The 20,743-nt window shown below is 36.7% G+C and overlaps 3 protein-coding genes across 4 annotated transcripts; 2 read left to right on the forward strand and 1 right to left on the reverse strand.

The window, feature by feature from the left end:
- The first annotated feature begins 6,173 nt into the window (after positions 1-6,173).
- On the forward strand, positions 6,174-8,757 carry LOC130221957 (uncharacterized). The gene is made up of 2 exons (XM_056454550.1): positions 6,174-6,432; positions 7,435-8,757. Exon 2 carries the CDS (start codon positions 7,555-7,557, stop codon positions 8,674-8,676), a length of 1,122 nt encoding a protein of 373 aa, XP_056310525.1. The 5' UTR covers positions 6,174-6,432; positions 7,435-7,554; the 3' UTR covers positions 8,677-8,757.
- A 626-nt stretch (positions 8,758-9,383) lies between these two features.
- On the reverse strand, positions 9,384-12,910 carry LOC130221934 (uncharacterized). The gene is made up of 4 exons (XM_056454514.1): positions 12,459-12,910; positions 12,177-12,334; positions 11,571-11,642; positions 9,384-11,164 (listed from the first exon to the last, which is right to left on the reverse strand). The coding sequence occupies exons 1-4, from the start codon at positions 12,603-12,605 to the stop codon at positions 10,105-10,107; spliced, it is 1,437 nt and encodes a 478-aa protein (XP_056310489.1). The 5' UTR covers positions 12,606-12,910; the 3' UTR covers positions 9,384-10,104.
- Positions 12,911-14,101: 1,191 nt separating this feature from the next.
- Positions 14,102-19,619, forward strand: zgc:194215 (uncharacterized protein LOC100170792 homolog). 2 transcript variants are annotated; one of them, XM_056454558.1, is made up of 3 exons: positions 14,102-14,158; positions 15,017-15,146; positions 17,717-19,619. In XM_056454558.1, the coding sequence occupies exons 2-3, from the start codon at positions 15,062-15,064 to the stop codon at positions 18,709-18,711; spliced, it is 1,080 nt and encodes a 359-aa protein (XP_056310533.1). In that variant the 5' UTR covers positions 14,102-14,158; positions 15,017-15,061; the 3' UTR covers positions 18,712-19,619. The 2 variants fall into 2 exon arrangements, with proteins under 2 accessions (XP_056310533.1, XP_056310532.1); XM_056454557.1 differs by lacking the exon at positions 14,102-14,158 and having other exon boundaries at positions 14,931-15,146.
- Positions 19,620-20,743: the final 1,124 nt, after the last annotated feature.

Raw genomic sequence — 20,743 nt, forward strand, 5'->3', positions numbered from 1 at the left:
GCTAAAAATGCGACTAAAAGAAGAGAAATAGATATTAATGTTCCATTAAGTAAAGGAGAAATTAAAAGTATTATTAAGAAAAATGTGACAATACATTGGAAAGGAGTATGGAATACAGATTTGAAGGGAAGAGGTCTATATAAAATCAAAAATAATGTAGACACAAAAATGATTATTCATGGAAGGAATAGGAAGGAAGAGGGGATAAATACCAGACTGAGACTGGGGCACACCGGACTGAATGATTCATTGTTTTTAATTGGTATACATGAGGATGGATTATGTGACTCTTGTTATGTTAAAGAAACAATCGAGCATGTAATATATGAATGTTTAAAATATAGAGAAGAAAGAAAGGAACTAATTGAATATCTTAAGGAGAAAGGAAAGGAAGACAAAGATATAGGATACCTATTGGGGTATGAGTTTAATTATGATCGTATAGGATATAGGACTCTAATAAATTTTTTATATAATACAGGATTAGATAAAAGGATATAATAAAATATAAATAATAATAATATAACTAAATATAACTCATGTAAATAAATAAAATAAGTGCTCTGTTACAAGTCTAGAGATTAAGGAGTTCAGTGTGCAGGGGAGAGGAGCTGAACACGCAGCGTCAACCGGCGCCTGGACTCTGAGGTCTGTGGGATTGGGGCAGAGCAATCACAGAATCTGGTTGCACAACTAGCACAGTAGGTGGCGATATGCACAAAGAATGCAATTCGCCAAAAAACGAAGAAGAAGAAGAAGAAGAAGAAGAACCTGGCATCACTACGAGAGCTGGAAGATGGAGAACACCGAAGCGATTGCTTTTTTACTGTTTGTGGTCTGTTGGTGTAAGGCCAGACAGCGATCCCTGGATAAGGACATTCGAGTTCGGCGGCATTTACTTCGAACACAGATTTTGGCTGCAAGGCGAGTGAGTTGATCAAGCGCGATAGCAAAACAAATGTAAGGGAAGAAAGCATCTTGTCTCCTCTTTACCTGACAGGAAAACTCCGCCTTTGTACGTAACCCCGCCCCCGAAGCCCCAGTTGGCCCTCTTTGGCCCAAGGTTTTCGGCGGGCCGAAAAAGGCCGGACGCTGGCCCCAAGGAAGCCCCGCTTTGGCCCGATTACGCCCCGGAAGTGATAGTGGAAACGCGACTGGCCTTGGCTCGCTCGCTTTAGGGGTGATCCTGCACAACTGGAGTGGCTACACTGTCAGGACCGTACTTTTAGGAACGCATCTTTAGGACCCTAGTTTTTTCTGACATCGCCACCTGCCGGATTAGATCATAGACGCTCTAATAAGATGGACGACATGGATGAGAAGGGTGATCCTGCACAACTGGAGTGGCTGCACTTTCAGGACCGTACGTTTAGGACCGCATCTTTAGGACCCTAGTTTTTTGTGACATCGCCACCTGCCGGATTAGATCATAGACGCTCTAATAAGATGGACGACATGGATGGCAAGAATAATGTGAGTACCGATTTTCTTTTAGGTTTTATTTTAAACTGTAAAAGAAGGTGTTTATTTAGTACTGTTATTGTTTTATACTGTGCAAAGTTTATGCAAAAATGCCCGATTAGCCCGCACGATTTACCCCAGTTTCAAGGGTCTCGGACAAAAATTGTGGAAAGTTATGTTACGATATGTGACGATTTTTTTCCAGAAGAAAATCTAATAATATTGAGTGTGGAGAAGTTTACACAGGTAAAATGAGAGCTGCTAACTATTAATCAATTATTCCCACGAATTGGGAATACATTGTCTAATTGTATTAAATATTCCAACGTTCTCAATTCGTGGCCATGGTTTAATGAAACTGTAGATTTAATGGCGTGTTGACTTAACGGCTAATCATTTTAAAAAGTACGTTGATGTGTGAGATGTTTCAGATTTACCTATATTTTCTGTAAAAGTGTGAAAACGTCTTCTACTCATTGTTTTATCACATTAGCCAAGTATAAATCAGGCCTTGACCATATAGAGTCTTATTATCATGTATTATGTCTACACATTATTATCTATGTTTATTGTGTAGGCATGTTAATGTCTATCTACCTGGCCAATATGAAGTGATGGCCAATATAATTGAAAACAAACTATAGGAATATTTTCATTAAGGTTATCTCAAACTGTTGGGTAACACTTTATAAAAACTGCATACTATAAATGATTAAGCTTTAACAAATGGTTAACTTATTACTTTATTATTTGATTAGCATTAAATCTACATTAATAGACATAGTTAAGCAGTTTATAAATACAGTTACAAATGCTAGCTGTATTCTTGAATTAATAGCACCTCTATGATGTGCTTGCTTGTTTTTTTGTATTTGTTAATTATTTATGTTTCATTTCATTATTTTTGTTTCATTACAAAATTAAGTATTATTTAAGCAAATAAATGACAGTGATTAAAACAAAACAATAAAAAATAAAACTTTACAAAATCAAATAAAAAACAAATCTTTGCAATCTAAAGATAACATTACTGTACAGTTTAAACCACATCATAACATTAAAAATGTTTTATCATATTGCGAAATAGTCATATTTTGATGTTTTATCAAATTTAATTTTTAAAATGTAATGTTATTCTTACTTAAAAATAGCAAAGATTTATTTTTCATTTGATACTGAGCCTTGTCATTTATAAGAGATCTACAAATCATAAATATTCCACACTTTAGATTAGGTCACAAAACTAAGAAGTTGAGCTAATACCAGATTTATTAATTTACAGAGTAACTATTACTCTATGCCTGAAAAATAAGATGTATACATGTTCATTAATCACTAAAGCACCAATTACTCTTAAATAACTGGTATGTAAATAATGCAATACTTCATTATTGAAAAAAGAATCGCATTATAAATAAAGAATACAGCATCTGCAGCTGTATTTAAACTACTTACTAATGTCTGTTATTGTAGATTTAATGCTTAGCAAGTGATGAACTAACTATTTGTTAATTCTTAAGAAATTATTCATAGTATGCACCTATTTAATTACCAAATACACTAACTATTAGGCTCTCTCTTTTTCAAGATGCATATAACGATCCAACAAGGGAGATCCCTGCCTGAATTGAAGAGATGCTGTATGATACAGTACACATGCTGTATGATACAGTACACATGCTGTATGATACAGTACACAGGCTGTACTGATATATTTTGACTGCATTCCTATAGGCTATACTGATATATTTTGACTACGTTCCTATAGGCTGTACTGGTGTATTTTGCCTGTGTTCTTATAGGCTGTACTGGTGTATTTTGCCTGTGTTCTTATAGGCTGTACTGGTGTATTTTGCCTGTGTTCTTATAGGCTGTACTGGTATATTTTGCCTACGTTCCTATAGACTGTACTGATATTCTCAGCCTGCGTTCTTATCCTTTTTTTTTTTTGTAGAAATCTTGCACAACAAATTGATCCTGGAAACTGGACTGAGAAGACTGGGCATGATGTTGCTGTGACTAAACAAATGGCTATTTCAAACAAATATAACTACAAGAGATAGACAGTGGCTTTATCTGTATCTTTTTTGTTACTTTTAGGGCTTGCCACGCCAGAGCTGTGGTAATGACTGTGGGGTTTTTATGCTTATGGTGAGGTCTAAGGTTTTTAACTAAGTATAAACAAGCCTTTGTCAACACTGTGAATAAAAGCTTTTCCATCTTTTCTATTGCAGTATACCCTTTGCTCTTTGACCGGTGTGGCAATTGAATTCCAGGAGGTAAGTTTATTTAAAGCAGCGGTGTCCAAACGGTCCTGGAGGTCCGGTGTCCTGCAGATTTTAGCTCCAACTTGCCTCACACCTGTAAAGATGTTTCTAGAAAGCCTAGCAAGAGCTTGATTAGCTAGCCCAGGCGTGTTTGATTGTGGTTGGAACTAAAATTTGCATGACACTGGCCCTCCAGGACTAAGTTTGGACACCCCTGATTTAGAGAAAATGTTAGAAGAAATTTCTCACTTTAAATGTTTGTTTATATACTCTTCATCTTGAAGAAAATGGACACATCATGAATAAAAGATTTTCCCCATCACTGTGACGCATCTTTCAGATGGACATGCCTTCAATTCGAAAGTGGTGGTGTATTCTTCTGATGGAGCGCTTCAAAATAGAAGGGTATGGCAGCTCTGTAACACTTTCGAAAATTTTCATGTGCTGTTTTCCATTTTATATATATATATATATATTGGATGTTATCATATGTGTTTGCTGGATAATGTATAATAAAGTATAATGACTGTCATCATCATCTTAAGATAAATAGGAAATATTTGCAATAGTTGTTTCATGCTATATGCAGCTGTAAGGTAGTGTAGTGTAGGGAAAAGCTATGCAGTATTTAAGAGTAATCTTGTTATTTTTAATCAGTGGTTTGCCTTCTGGACCGATGAGGCCAGAAACTTGCTCCAAGGAAAACTTCAGCCAGTGTACAGGGTGCCAAAAAAGTGTGCCATCTCTGAGGAAATCCCACTTCACATTCAGGCTGTTCCACAACAGAGGAAAAAAGAATTGTGGACTTTATTGTAAAGTAAAGGGGTCTGAGGAGCATTTGATGGTACTTCACCGATCTTCACATTTATCCATCTTTGTCTTTAGTGTAATACGTTTCTCTAAATAATTGTTTTATACCATTGTTTGCCCATAGGGTGTACTCAACGGGAAGCCCTCTAAGTGGTTGCGTAAGCAAGCATCTTTCCAGGTGCCTGTCTACATAGACAGTGAGGAAGAGCAAGATATCCCTTTGCTTATCTTAAAGACGTACTGCACAGGACACCAACAAAACTGAGGTTTACAGATGAAGTGCAGCTTATCTGTGATGTTCTTTTTCCAGAGGTATGCCAGACCAAATAATGCACTTACAAAATCTACTGTATATAAATTGCATGCTGGGTGTTACTCATTTATCGACCCATGTATAATGATATTTGCTGTTCAGTGGTGGTATATTAGTTCATTTAAATGAATCATTTTTTCATTGGCCATCATACATGCTCTGGGGGTCTTGAGGGGTTTGTCTTCAGATGATGCTGAGCAGGTCTACCTTTCTGGCACAAAATATAATTACAGGTCAGAATATGATTTATTTTGACACAATGCTCAGAGAACCTTTTTGTTACTGATATTTACATTAACCCATCAGTGCTTGTTCTCTATTTCAGTGAAGTAGAATAATTTAATCGAAACATTGACAAAAAATCTAGGAAAGAAGGGAGACCATTCAATAGGTGGGTATTGCTCTTATATACCTAAAAATTTGCAGCTGGCAGTTGGGTGTCCTTTTTGGTTCTCCTAACAGTGCATAAGTTTAAACCAGAAATATATATTACAGTTAAACATGGTAAAATATATTTTTTATTACTTATAATAAATATTAATTTAAATTTAATTGCATAACAAATGGTTCAACTTTTTATTTGTTTATTTATTTATTTATATATATTTAGATTCTCTCTCCCTCTCTCATTCACAGAAGCTAAAGGAATGCTGCTTCTTGTGCTGTTGTGGCTGTTGTGTGTAGATGTTTAAATAAATGTACATTCTTGAATAAATCCTCTGTCATGTCTCTCTACATCCTTTACAAACTGGTTTTAAATTAGTTACTGCATATGCTGATTACATTTGATTTCAATGTATTTGTCCTGATACTGAGCTAATTAGTTTAATCCAAAGAGATTCATCCATATACAGTATTTTTCAAGAAATGTCTTTTAAGGCACTCAACTTTTTCATTTGTGTAAAGTTAAGAAATATTTTTAATTTCTATTTTATCTGTAAATTCATTTGTTTCAATTTAAAATTGTTACTCACAGCAGGTGTTTTACACTTTAACTTTTGGTACGTTTTACATCAAAAAGTTCCTGAAAGTCTTCGCTATATCATCCAATCAGGTAGGTGGCGCTGGGAATCCAGTCCTGAAAGTGAAGTTTTCGCTATATAAACAAATTCGGTAGGTGGCGTTGTTACAAAAATATAGTCCTAGAAATGCAGTTCACCGTGTCATCCAATCCACTAGGTGGCGCTGCCGAAAAAATGCGGTCCTAGAAATGCAGTTTTACAATGTCATCCAATCCAGTAGGTGGCGATGTCACAAAAAACTAGGGTCCCAAAGATGCAGTCCTAAAAATACGGTCCTGAAAGTGCAGCCACTCCAGTTGTGCAGGATTATACTATACCGGCTTATTTCACGCGGCCGCCATTTTAAGAAACTAAAGCGAGGCTGCGGTGGGAAGAAACCCGGAAGTAACCTGAAGTAAACATTGCAAAAACATGCCGTGGACTACAAATCTCCAGCTGTTGCCACGATTTGAAAGTACAGATGTGGAAAAGTGGGCTGAGGAAGGGTGCCGCATTCCAAGAGCTGTTCTTCTGAAAGGATACAGTAATTGGATTGAGGGATACATCACAAATATCGAAGGTAAGGTTAAACTTTACACAAATGTAATTTTGCTAGCATTCAAAAGCTATTGATTTACCTCCTTTGTAATGTTAGCCAGGTATTATGTTAGAAAGTATTTCGATTATTGTTTTCTAATGTTTGCAGTCAGAAAAAGTGAGTCAGACTGCATTGAGAGGGCAAGGGCATTTCGCTCAATGCGAAAAAACCATAGCCCTTATATTGTGCAGGTAACATTTAAGGTTACATGAGTTCAAGTTCAGGCGCTCGTGTTCCGGTGCCAAAGTTCATTTCTGTTCGATTTCTTTTTCCTCTCCCTGTCTTTCTGAGAATATCACATTTACACAATAAGTCTGGTCATATGAGTAAATGCTAATACTAACTCCATCTACATGTTCAATTAGTATTGACATAAGAAAAAAGTCTTTGCGGTGTTGTGCCGAGAAATGCACCCCTTTCAGTCTACATTAAAACATAATATGAATATTATTTTTTATAGATAAAGCAAGAACAAGAAGTGACATTATAAAACTAACAAGGTTAACAAATAAATTCATAAACCAATTCACTTAACTTAATCTCATCAGTATTGTGTGTGTGTGTATATATATATATATATATATATATATATATATATATATATATATATATATATATATAAATAAAAAAAATTCTGTAGGGAAAGGGTTCAATTCATGAAACTCACCTCATTCTCTTCATAACAATTTTATTTTTTAAGACTGGTGCGTTTCTCAGCACAACACCGGCACTGTCCATACATCCACACTTAAATATGTATACATACACACAAACGTGTGTTATACAGAAATGTGGTAAAATTATTGTACTTGTCAACAATTACCACATTATAGTCAATACAACCAGTGCCAAAAACATAAGGTGAACGGCAAACTTGGAATAGTTTGTGAATTTTAATGTTAGTAAGTTCCAATAACATGCTGAAGATTAATATTGTCATTATTTTGAATAAATACCGACTCCTCTACTGATTCTATTTTACAGATTCAGTTTCCAGCTGAAGGTTGTTTTGTCATCGGGGAGTCAAATTGCAACTGCAAAGCTGGCCTGGGTCACTGCAACCACCAAATAGGGCTGCTGTATACCCTGGCACACTACATTAAAATGCAGTACATATCCGTTCCACCCATTGTTAGCCAAACCTCCATGCCACAGACATGGCATATTCCTCCTCGCTCTACTGGTCTAGCCCCTAAACCTATTAATATAATTAGTATAACAAAATTAAAGCCACCAGCAGCTAATCCATCCCAAACAAAAAGATCAAGTCATGGTATTACCCCAAATGTCTATTGTCCTGTTTCAACTCCTCTACCAAGCGATCAATTTGCTAATGACCTTCACGACAATCTAAGTAAAATTGGAAGCAACAGCCAAATGTTTAAACTGCTGCAGGCATCAAAGGCACACCCAGTGGAAAAAGTAGCTACTGAATTTGGATATATGCCACATGGATCAGCATTGACCTACCAAGTTGTGAGGTTGCCCACTACCACCACAGACTCCTACCCACCTTTTCCTCTCCCACCACAGCCATGTTCTTTCTCAACAGCTCTCAGTGAGCATGAGAGCATTTTCTATAGTGGCTTGACTGTTACACACCCTGATGCTGAGGTACTAGAGAAAGAAACAAGGGGGCAGAGCAACAGTAAAGTTTGGCAACGTCTGCGTTCCCAGCGTCTGACATCATCCACCTTTAAGAGGATAGTCTCACGATTTGCAGACTTCAACAGCCTTGCCACCAGCATGCAGAAACGAAAAATAGTTCAGACACCAGCAATGAAGAGGGGACTGGAACTGGAGCCAGTCGCAGCTGCACAATACAAGCAGATCACCAACAATCAGGTTTACCCTTGCGGCTTTGTCATAAACCCTCATGCCCCCCATTTAGGCACGTCTCCTGATCGAAAGGTGGTCGACAGCACTGGAGCTCTGGGGTTACTTGAAATTAAGTGTCCGGATGTGGACAGTGTCTTAGAGTGCAAGTACCTTTCTTTAGGAGCAGATGGTGTACTGGGTCTCAAAACCAGTCACGAATACCACTATCAGATGACTGGACAAATGGGAATCACAGGGTTGACATGGTGTGACTTTTTTGTCAAATCCAGAAATGATTTCCACCTGGAACGTATACACTTTGATGTAGAAAAATGGGAAGCCATGAAAGCTAAGCTGGACATGTTCTTTTTTAACTATTGGCTACCCAACCTGTGCTTATATGTTTAATATCACACATTACCTCTTCAAGGAATAGTTCATTGAAAAATGTCAATTTTGTTAGCTATAACTCATCCTCATGATATTCTAAACTCATTAAAAACATAATAATATATATATATATATATATATATATATATATATATATATATATATATAGTATTTTGTGTTCCAAAAACTAAGCAAGGTTTTAAGGGTTTATATATACATCACGTCACGTCAACCCTGTGATTCTTTTTTGTCCAGTCATCTCATCATATATATATATATCTTATTTTGGATGCAATTAGTCATTTGACAGCATGTGTATGAATTAACAAGGTTGGTTGCTGAGATAGATAAAAAAAAAAAAAAAAATTATTTTATATATATATATATATATATATATATATATATATATATATATATATATATATATATATATATATATATATATATATATATATATATATATATATATAATAAACATATATTTACACACCTCAAATCTGCAACTATGCATACCATGCATCATTTTAATGCATCACCTCAGCTGAGGTATAATGACTCATAATGACAAATGACTAATTGCATCCAAAACAAATATAATACAAATTAGGTATAAATATGTAAATCCTTGCATTAAATGAACTGAATTTGATTAATTGTACAAAATGTTTTATTTCGTAGAAATATTAAAAATATGAACGTAGAACGTAGAAGTATTAAAAATATGAAAGATACTATACAGTTTCCAAAACATTTAAGTCAAACTCATTTGTACAGCATTTTTTCATAGCAATTATCATTCTAAAGCTGCTTTAAACAAGGTCACTTATAATTTACAATCAAAATCAGAAAACTTAAAAAAAAAAACTTAAAAAAATCACAATCAGAGTAAAACTTATGTATATTGTGTGGTGCTTAAGAGTTTGTGTTGTCCTCGTAGGGTTGGCATCATCTCTGCGAATCCTTGTTGGGTTTGGCATCATCTCTTCATGGGTCTCAGATCTGAATAACTGAAGCTGCACAATCTCTAGATTCCTCGGGATGAAACAGAGCAAAAAGAAAAAGACAATTAGCGTAGCTGCTGTTCATAATATTTTATTTAACTGTACTTAACTGGATCATACAGTGCAACCCACCTAGTTTATATAACAGGGATTAGATAAATATTTTCCCCAAAATGAAAACTTGTGAAAATGTGATAACCCTCAGGCAAACAAAGTTTTAGGCGAGTTTGGTTCTTAATCAGAAAACATCTGGAGAAACATTAAATAACAACACTTCCTCACCAACTGACCTTCTGCAATGATACATTTCCTTAAATCTGCTCTGATTAAGAAACAAACTCCTCTTCATCTTGGATCATGCCTAAGGCTTTGCAAATTTTCAACATGTTTTAATTTTTTTGGTAACAAATTTTCATGGGCCACTGTTTTAATGCAACATCTTGCTTTAAAACAGTGGCCCTTGAAAATTTGTAAGAAGAGCACATACAGTCCACATCTGGTTGACAGAACCACAGAGTGAAAGTGGTAGGACACCATCAAAAATGTGATATTCTTTGATGCGTCTGATGGCCCTCTCTACATGAATCCTCAAACGGGCAATCTCTTGGGTGTGTGCAATCTCTTCTTTACTTAACTGTCCACTTGGTCCCAAAAAAGTTGGGGTCACAAGACTGACATCAATATCAGCAAGGAGATCCCTGATAAGGAAGCCCTTATCAGCCATTACTTCATCACCTGGCTCAAGGAGTTTTAGAATGCCTGACTCCTTGGTGATTTCCTTGTCAGAGATGGAGCCAGTGTAAAGATTGCTTACAAAGCTAACTGACCCAAAAGGAGTAATGCCAATCAGGGATTTCAATGTGGTGGTGCCTTTGTAATGAGAGTATGTCACTGTGTTAAGAACCTTTGAGCTTGCTGTCTGAATATGGATCTCGGTACAATCAAGCACAACACGTGTTTTAGGAAAAGTGTTCTTGAAACACGGTGGCATAAGCTCATCTACTGCCTCTCTACTTGGCCATACTGGAAGTGTCCCAAGCATAAAATAAAGGTAATTAGCCCATGTTATGCATATTCGGCTAACTGTGGCCTTTGAGAGATTGAACCTTACAGCCAAGTCTGCGGAGAGAAGACCCTGCCTCATACGACAGAGAAACAAGAAAAACTGGTCAAAGAGACAAATGTCTTGAGCATGAAAACTGGTTAAAGTCTGCTCCATTTTACTGAGTCTTTGCATTTGACTCCATCTCACCAGAGACTGAGCTGTAGGTTGAAGAGACTGGTAGAGTGCATTGAGCGTCTCATAATCTTTAAAACCAGTGTAGAACATTATCATTTTGGGATCGCACTGAAATCGCTGTAGACAAAATTGCTGACCTCTTAATTTGACATTTTCTTCTGTCAGACGAGCAATTTCTGCTTGTGCTGCATTCAGTTGGTCTTCCACAGAGGGGGGCGTTTCCAGGTAATCGTGGTCTTGCAGTACTCCAAAGCCAGTGTTAGATCTATACATTAAGACAAAACAAAAAATTATCATTGCAATTATAAGCATCGAGGAGATATTTAAATGAATATACATGCTCGATTTATGTTCAATCTGAGAATCAAATCCAATTTAGTAAAAGTTCCTTTTAAATGAACCCTACATTTTTTAACTGATTCACAAAGATAGTATTGTAACACTGTTGAAGTCTAATTTGAAAGTTCAGGTAATTTTATTAGAACAACTACCACCTCCAACCCAATATAAATTTCTGATAGAATGAGACATTTAATAGAAAACATTTCAGTCAGATTTGACCATTAATGTGTCCATGCTAATAAAAAGTGATTTTGACGAACATGGGGATGAAAAATTAATAACATGATTTTAATTTTTAACTGAATGAACATTTTATTTCTGAGACTCACGGTTCTCCGGTGTGCTGAACAGGTACGAAATGGACATCCTCTTCCTCCTTAAGTGTTTCAGCATTACAAACACTGGAAAGGGTTATAAAAATAAAGTTATTATCTTGGCAGTTTATATAGTGCTCTTACATAAAGTTGTCACATAATTACATAAACTTAACAATTCCAACTTAACCAAACTAATAAATTTGCAGCTGATATATACATTTAATTCAGGTAATGTTGGTTTTATATTCCCACATTCAGACTTTCTCCTTAATATAATTTCAGAAATGTATTAATTGCAAATTCTAAATAGTGAAATCATATTAGCAGCAATTACTTGCATGTAATTTCCGTAAGAATATTCAAAGTACCATGGTAAACTATACAGGGAGCTGTCACTGAATGAATGTGCAAATATAAAACCAAACTTTACCTCAATATAAATGTATGCCATTTATATATTAAAGTTTGAGACTAGAGCATTTCACCAACGCTGTAATTTGTTGGAAAACAAATGTGTAAACATCAGTTTAGTATCATTCAGTTAAGTTTGTGAATTTAAACAAATAAATGCATAATCTCTTTAAGAGTAATAAGATAGTCAACAAAAAACAAACCCACCCCTGATTTCGCTTGAGTGTCCTCCTTGGCTTCGGTTCATGGCACCAGGTAAACACCGTGGGGACGCTTCCCTGCATCAGCCTACGTAATCCGGTGAGTGATAAAACAATGCAGTCCTGTGTAAAATGTTTGGAACACACCCTCGTGTTGTCTGTAATCTAATGAGAGAATCAGCTCATCAACTTCAGTTTGATAAAATTACACCTAAAACGTATGATTGGGAAAGACAACATCAGCGTTAGCTAACTAACGTTAGTGCCATTTCCCTTAACGTTAAGTTACCTGAAAATGAGGTCCGATATCCCTTTTTATTTTCGCTATCCATACAGAACGGACCTTCGGGTCACTCGGAAAGCGGTGAAAGGATAACATTTTGTCATCTTCTCTTCGCTGATAAGATACACAGCCAGGTACACAACAATACGCCATCGCAAACGCCGTTCCTGCGTGACTCCAGGCGACACTTCCGGTTTTCTTCCCACCGTAGCCTCGCTTTCGTGTATTTAATGGCGGCCGCGTGAAATCAGTCTATTGGCTTTAGGCGCGATAGTGGAAACGCGGCTAATGCCTCTCGTTCATTTTCTTCATCAAATCTGGGAGATTTCTGCCCTCCACTTGAAGTATATTCATGGATGGATTTGCTCTTCGGTGTTTGGACTTTCAGCAGTGAAGATTAAACCACACTAAACTGAACTGAACTCTGAAAACTGGACTGACACAGTTTACATTTACTGGAACTTCTATGTTCAGCTGCTTGACACAATCTACATTGTAAATGCGCTATAGAAATAAAGATGAATTAAATTTATTCAGTAAAACTCTGAACAAAATACCCTGAAATACACACTGCCTGAATCAAATGACTGAGTTGAGTCAGTTAAATGAAAACCAACCTGTCTGTTCCTCGGGTTTCTCCTGCTTGACTCTGAACAAACAAACAAAGTAGAAGAAATCAAGACTAAGCCTCTGTCTGTGTCTCAATCACTTCTCTAGTTCAGTCAATACAATGTAGACAAAAGAGCACCTTAAAACTTAATTAATAACAGAGAGTCATACTGTTATTTAGGCGTTAAATTATCGTGTATTATAACGTTACTGTTTTACCAGCAGGTCACTTCGGCGCGAGATTCGATTCACTGAATCGTTTAATGAACCATTTGATTCACTTGACTCGTGGTTTCTAAAAGTTCAATGTCTTAATTTCTACCTTCAGTGACTGAATTCGTGTTTTTAATTAGATGATTAATTACAGGAGATGAATAAAAAACGCTTTTTTTCTGATAGACAGACAGAAAATAAAGTGATAATATTAATTTTATTAATACAATTATAATAAAAAGATTATTATAAAGGAATCATTGTAAATATTCTGATTATTATTGTTTTATTACTGTTTTATCCTAAAATGTTGATTGTTAAATGTACAGTTTATTCTGATCTAACGTTTTTATTTCTTGATTTGTGTGAATATATGTTGAATAGAAATGTGATATATTGAATAATAAGATATATTATTTATATTTCATTTAATTATTATATATAAATGTCTTTTTTATTTTATTTTTTAGTACTACTACTACTATTTACTGTGTTTACTGTGCTTTTTAAAATTATATGTGTATGTTACTTTTTATGTTAACTTTATAAATGCTATGGCAATACATTTAGAACACTTGTCATGCCAATAAAGCAATTATTGAATTGAATTAATAGATTTATAAATAGACAGACAGGCACACAGATTGTTTATATCGTATATATTTCTCAGCATATGAAGTGTATCAAAAACTTTCATCAAGTTCTCCTAAAACTATTGAACAACACTCATTATTGTCTCTCAATTTTGCCGTTTTTAATCCACTTCAAATGTTGAGAACTGTGTTGTTATGAACGCGCGAACGGGACTTTTATTGTGGCATTGTGTAATGGCGTCAACAGTCTGCGTCGCGCTCCCGCATCTGATGTGGTTCTGCTGAAGAAAGGTTGGTGTTCCTCACAATTTACACTATGCAAACCTTAAAATCTGCTTCATATTTTTACAAGCTATATACGATATGATTTACTGAACACTGTAATGCTTAATATTAGACGTATGGTTATTATTCATATGCAACATTAATGAAAAGTAAAATATTTTAGTTTTTACTAAAATATTATATTTTAATGTAATAATATATTGTAACATTGCAACGTTGGGCATTTGGGGAAGCAGGAATTTAATGATTTTAATGACTTTCTTAGCTAATAAGTACATTTTTGCTTATGTTTTACTGTACATCATGTCCATAACAGCAACTTGTATGTCTACACACACACACACACACACACACACACACACACACACACACACACACACACACACACACGCATACATTGCATTTTAGTAATTGTTTAGTCCACACTAATGAGATGAAAAGCAGACGTCATCCCTCTAAATATTGAAGGTGCTCAGGGAAATCCTGCTACCCCGTTGACCCAGCATTGTAAAATTACAACATTGACATGACAAGCTTAAACAGTGCTTTAATATCTGCACGATCTAGATATACTACTAAAATACCTGTTCATTCGGGCATTTTGATAGCATGTTGACATATCTTAAATATGTAAATAGGTAAGTCATCAAGTTCATCGCCAGTTTAAGAAACCTCTTTCTAAAGTCTACCATGTCTAGCATTGCATATCTGAACAGCAGGATCTACTCGTTGCAAACATTAGATCTAAAAACTGATTCTCCTCCAGTGCACACTGACTAGTGAGCTAGAGAAGTGATTGAGACACAGACAGAGGTTTAGTCTTGATTTCTTCTTCTTTGTGTTGATTCTTCTCCTCTTAAACAGACAGAGAAACTCCTGCTGAAGCGACTGAGCTCCACTATTATAAAGATGGCCTTTATTAAAGAGGAGAGTGAAGACCTGAAGATTGAGGACACATTCAGAGTCAAGTCAGAAGATCCTGAGCAGCTAACAGGTTGGCTTTTACTCTCAAAGATCAACTCAGTGGAGTGTTTTAAAGACACATGGATCAGCTGGTCTGTCTATAAGCTGACATATGAGCGATCTGCTGATGAATCACGGCTTTAAAACACTCCAGTGTGCCAGTATCTGTGGTAACACGCAGTAAACAGCGGTGAGTTTGGTGAACTGATGAGCTTCACAGCTAATCACAGTCTTTTCTGTTGAGCATGTGAACACAATGGCAAATCAGCACTGTTTAGGAACAAATAAACTCGTACTGACGTCATTTATCTCATATGTGCAATGTCGCAGTAGAATACTACAGCGAAGGAGGCGAGGGCGAGTAAATAAAACACTCCTACTACTTAAAAGGTAGATAATTATGCACAGTTCAACTGCTTATGAGTTTGCTGGAAAGTCTTTTAATGACACTGAAGAAGGCACAGCACATGAGCCGCTATTTCATTACCAGGGAGCAGTGGCGATTCTAGTTTAAATGGCACCCTGGGCGAAACCACCCTAAACATCCCCCTTCCCCCATCCCCAAAGAAATAAAGACACTATGTGGTTGACCTTATATATATTTAAATATATACATTTACAATAATTATTATAAATACATTTAAATATATATAAATTTATTTTCATTAAATATAACTATTTATTTATTATTATTATTATTATACAACTATTATTAATATATATATAAGGGCATTCGTGTCATAAAAACGTGCTGGATAAGTTGGTGGTTCATTCCGCTGTGGCGACCCTGGATTAATAAAAGGACTAAGCTGAAAAGAAAATGAATGAATGAATGAATATTCTAAAAAATAACACAAATAAATGCTAAATGTTACTGAAAAACAATGTAAATACACAACTGGAGTAATATTCCAAGACTTTTGCATGAATATTAATTAGGACAGTTCTATATAATACATAAAATATATATGTTTTATGGAATTATCTGTTTTCTTAGACCCGATTCATGGACGAGAATTAATATTATGATATCTTAGTTACCTCATTATTCCTCCTTTATGCTTCATAGTCATGCTTAGTCAAAGCATTATCTGATACTGGCCAGTGTATAAGGAATATAAGAAATCATATGATATAAACTACAGTTTTGTCGACCTGCATATCGGCGTGCATGTACAGTAAACAACCGGGATCAAGAGCAGCACATGTGAGGCGTGCGGCAATGGATTTCTGCTCACATGTGTCAATTTGTTTTCACCAGTGTTGTTTCGGTTGCACATAGAGAATATCAAACTTGCGTGTGCAGAAGACGCCAAATGTGAATAGTCCCTTACAACTTTATTCTTGGATAACTCTTCAATACACTTGCATAAAGTAAATCTTATCTCAAAGCTTTTACTGGGGCACTTTTTTCACACCGTAGACAACTATCTTTGTTGTCTATGGTGTGAAGATACAAGATGTGCAGCACCTGAAACTGAAACTGAAGCCTGTGCTGGCATTTCTCCTGCGGTGTTGCTATCAGTGTGTGAAGAGTGGGTGAAGAGGGTTGCATTGACAGTCCAACACAGTGCGCAGCACACTGAACACATTTTATAAGTGGTCAGAAACTTGTGAATAACTCATGACAGAATAAAGTTACGTTAAAAGTAAGCACACTATTGCTTTTCTTGTGAAATTCCCAATACGTTTGATGTGTCACATGACCCTCTTCCTATTGAAAAAAACAAAAGTTGGATCCAAGATGGCCGACTTCAAAATGGCGACCATGGTCACCACCCATCTTGAAAAGTTTGCCCCCTCACATATACTAATGTGCCACAAACAGAACGTTAATATCACCAACCATTCCCATTTTATTGAGGTGTATCCATATAAACAGCCCCCCTGTAGATGCTTGTTTACTACACACTGTGTTGATTGAAATAAATAGATGTGTTTACTACAACAAACTCCCCTCAGAATAAAATAACACTACCTAAAGAGTGATGCTGTGTTCACACCAGACGCAGATGAAGCGTCAAGCGTGAGTGATTTACATGTTAAGTCAATGCAAAGACGCAAATAGACATCCTGCGGAACTTCAGTGGACATTCGCACCGTGTTAACCAATCAGGAGCTGTCTCTTATAGGGGCGTGATTATGACGTAACGCCTGTTTTTGGTGTCCCGTGGAAAAATCCTATTGCCGACATCGGACAACAGCTCATAATACTGGGCTGGGCTCAGTCTGAAGCTGAAAGCCTTCATCATCCAGGTACAGTTTCTAGAGGAGTTGATGAACTCTGAATGTACTCAGACATGGCGCCGAACAAACCTAATCTGTTTTTCAGCCTTCCTAAAACACATAAAGCACTGCTACTCTCTTAATAAAATCCATCTTAGCCATTTAGCAATGAAGCTAGAGTCAGCCCTGTCCATGACTCAAATCCACGTCTATTGTGAACTGAATTAGATGCGCGAATGAAACGAGTAAACTCAAAGTGTTCACGCGTATATTTAAGCGCAAATGCTGTGTCTGGTGTGAACACAGCATGAGGAATCAGGAAATCTGTGTTTTTGACTGATGTTAAATTGAGGATAACCTCTTGTTTCACCTTAGACTTGATGGAACTGAAAGAGGAGACTGAAGTGTTGGATGATGAAGAGGCAGATCAATACAACAAGCGTCTTGATTTCAAAACTGAAGAAGAAGATCTTCCATGCTCGGAAAGTGAAACGATTTCCTCAAGAACAGCAGCTCAAATATCTGAAAGTGGGAATCCTTTGAGCTGCCAGCAGTGTGGAAAGAGTTTCAGACGACCTGGCCTGCTTAAAATCCACATGAGGATCCACACTGGAGAGAAGCCTTACTCCTGCCAGCAGTGTGGAAAGAGTTTCAGTCGTAAAGCAAGTCTTAGTAGACATTTAAGAGTTCACAACGGAGAAAAGCCGTACACCTGCAAACACTGTGGAAGGAGCTTCCCTTATAATGGGAGTCTCGCAACCCACATGACCGTCCACACTGAAGAAAAGCCCTTCACCTGCCAACAGTGCGGGAAGAGCTTCAGCAGGAAGGGAAACCTTAGTAGCCACATGATCGTTCACTCTGGAGAGAAGCTGTTCACCTGCAAGCCGTGCGGATTAAGTTTCACTCAAAAGCTAAGCTTTAAAACGCACATCATAGTTCACAATAGCGAGACGCCGTTCACCTGCGAGCAGTGTGGAAAGAGTTTTGATCAACAGGAAAGCCTTAAAGCACATATGAGAGTTCACACCGCGGAGAAACGCTTCACGTGCTCTCACTGCGGGAAGAGTTTCAGTCACAAACGACACTTCGAGGACCACATGAGGATCCACACTGGAGAGAAACCCTACACGTGCTCTCATTGTGGAAGGAGTTTCAGCTACAGACATCACATCCGCGATCACATGAGAATCCACACCGGAGAGAAGCCGTTCACCTGCGGCCGATGTGGAAAGAGCTTCAGCCGAAAAGGAGTCCTCAACAGGCACGTGATGCTTCACACCGGAGAGAAACCCTACACGTGCGGCCACTGCGGAAAGAGCTTCAAATACAGACCAGCTCTTAAACATCACATGAAGTTCCACGTATGAGGGAAATGCTGTCAACAATGTGCGATCAGTTTCAGAGACACGAAATGAACTGAATGGAAATGAGGAGTTTTAGGGTGTATAGATGTATGTAAGTGTGTTTTGCAGTTGTGAAATCCGCCATGTCACTGTGTAGCCCAAGTCTGGTCGTCCGCTGAAGCCAAGCAGAGTTGAGCCTGATCAGTACCTGGATGGGAGACCACATGGGAAAACCAGGTTGCTGTTGGAAGTGGTGTTAGTGAGGCCAGCAGGGGTGGATATCCTGCAGTCTGTGTGGGTCCTGATGCCCCAGTGTAGTAATGTGGAGAATGTACGGCAAGAAGATCTTTGAATGAGACGTTAAACCAAGGTACATGCAGAGTTTATATAGATCAGCAGTGCTCGAGTTCAGTCCTGGAGGGCCGGTGTCCTGCAGAGTTTAGCTCCAACTTACCTCAACACACCTGCCTGGAAGTTACTAGTGTACCTAGTAAGAGCTTGATTAGCTGTTTTGGGTTTGTTCAATTGGGGTTGGAACTAAACTATGGAGGACACCGGCCCTCCAGGAACATGTTTGGGCACCCCTGTTATAGTTACGAGTGGTGATAATATGTTAATGGGGTATTAGCAGACGTATGCGGGTGTAACCTGGGTCAAGCGCTTTCTGTGAGCTGTATGCAGTTACAAAATCGGAGCGTTTAAGGTCTGTTTTCTTTAAAAATCAGTGATCTTCACTGCCTGATTCATATACGATATAAAGTGGGTCTCAGAAAGCAGAAGAAGCACAGCATCACATGTAATTCCGCACCATGTCTTTAAAATATGAACATTTATTTTTATCTCAGATTTTTCAATGGAGTTTCTGTGAGTGGAGTGTATACGGCTTTTCATCTCGGTTTATGTTTGAACAAATAAATGAACACTGAAGTCTATTTAACTGAGTATATTTGAATACATCGATGCTGTAAAAGGAACCGTATATACTGGAAATAAGTCACATTAACCGTTCATTGGAAGTTTAACAGAATGGAAAGAAACACCAGCTCTGCATATACCCTATTAAAGTCCACTGTGATTTGCATACAAGCGAGGGTGACATGTTTTCTCAGTACACTGTAAACTGAATAGTCAGAGATTGGACGTGATAATGTGCTCAGCGTTATGTTAAGATTTTTAAACCCATTTCTAAACATAATAGTTTTCATCTCTAATAACTGACTTTGTCTTTGTCATGATGACAGTACATGATATTTTACTAGTTTATTTTACTATTTTATTAAGATACTAGAAACACCTTAAAGTGCAATTTAAGGGCTTGATTGGGTTAATTAATCATTGTAAAACAGTGGTTTGTTCTGTAAACAATCGAAAAAATACATTGCTTAAGGGAGCTAATAATAATAATATTAATTTTATATAATTATGTGTATATCTATATAAATATATATTTTTTCTTTTTATAAATATTTCCCAAATGATGTTTCTCAGATTGAGGAAATGTTGACAGTATGTCTGATAATATTTGTTCTTCTGGAGAAAGTCTTATTTGTTTTATTTCAGCTAGAATAAAAGCGGTTTTAATTGTTTAAACACCATTTTAAGGTCAATATTATTAGCCCCTTTAAGCTATATTTGTTTCTGATAGTCTACAGAACAAACCATCATTATACAATAACTTGCCTAATTACCCTAACCTGCCTAGTTAACCTAATTAACCTAGTTAAGCCTTTAAATGTCACTTTAAGCTGAATACTAGTGTCTTGAAGAATATCTAGTCTAATATTATTTACTGTCATCATGACAAAGAGAAAATAAATCAGTTATTAGAGATGAGTTATTAAATGATGTGTTGAAGAAATGTGTTCTTCATTAAACAGAAATTATATATATATTAAAAGCTAGGAACATACTCTGAATAAGCAATTCAATAGCCTGCATTTTACACTCCTTATTTGACTGTGGCAATAACAGTGGATTATCTTATTATAACTGAATACATAGAAATGAAAGATTTTGACACAAATAAAAAGCCGTTTTATTAGCCAGACTTAAGTAC

The sequence above is a fragment of the Danio aesculapii genome, chromosome 4 (assembly GCF_903798145.1).
Source record: "Danio aesculapii chromosome 4, fDanAes4.1, whole genome shotgun sequence".
Taxonomy (NCBI): domain Eukaryota; kingdom Metazoa; phylum Chordata; class Actinopteri; order Cypriniformes; family Danionidae; genus Danio; species Danio aesculapii.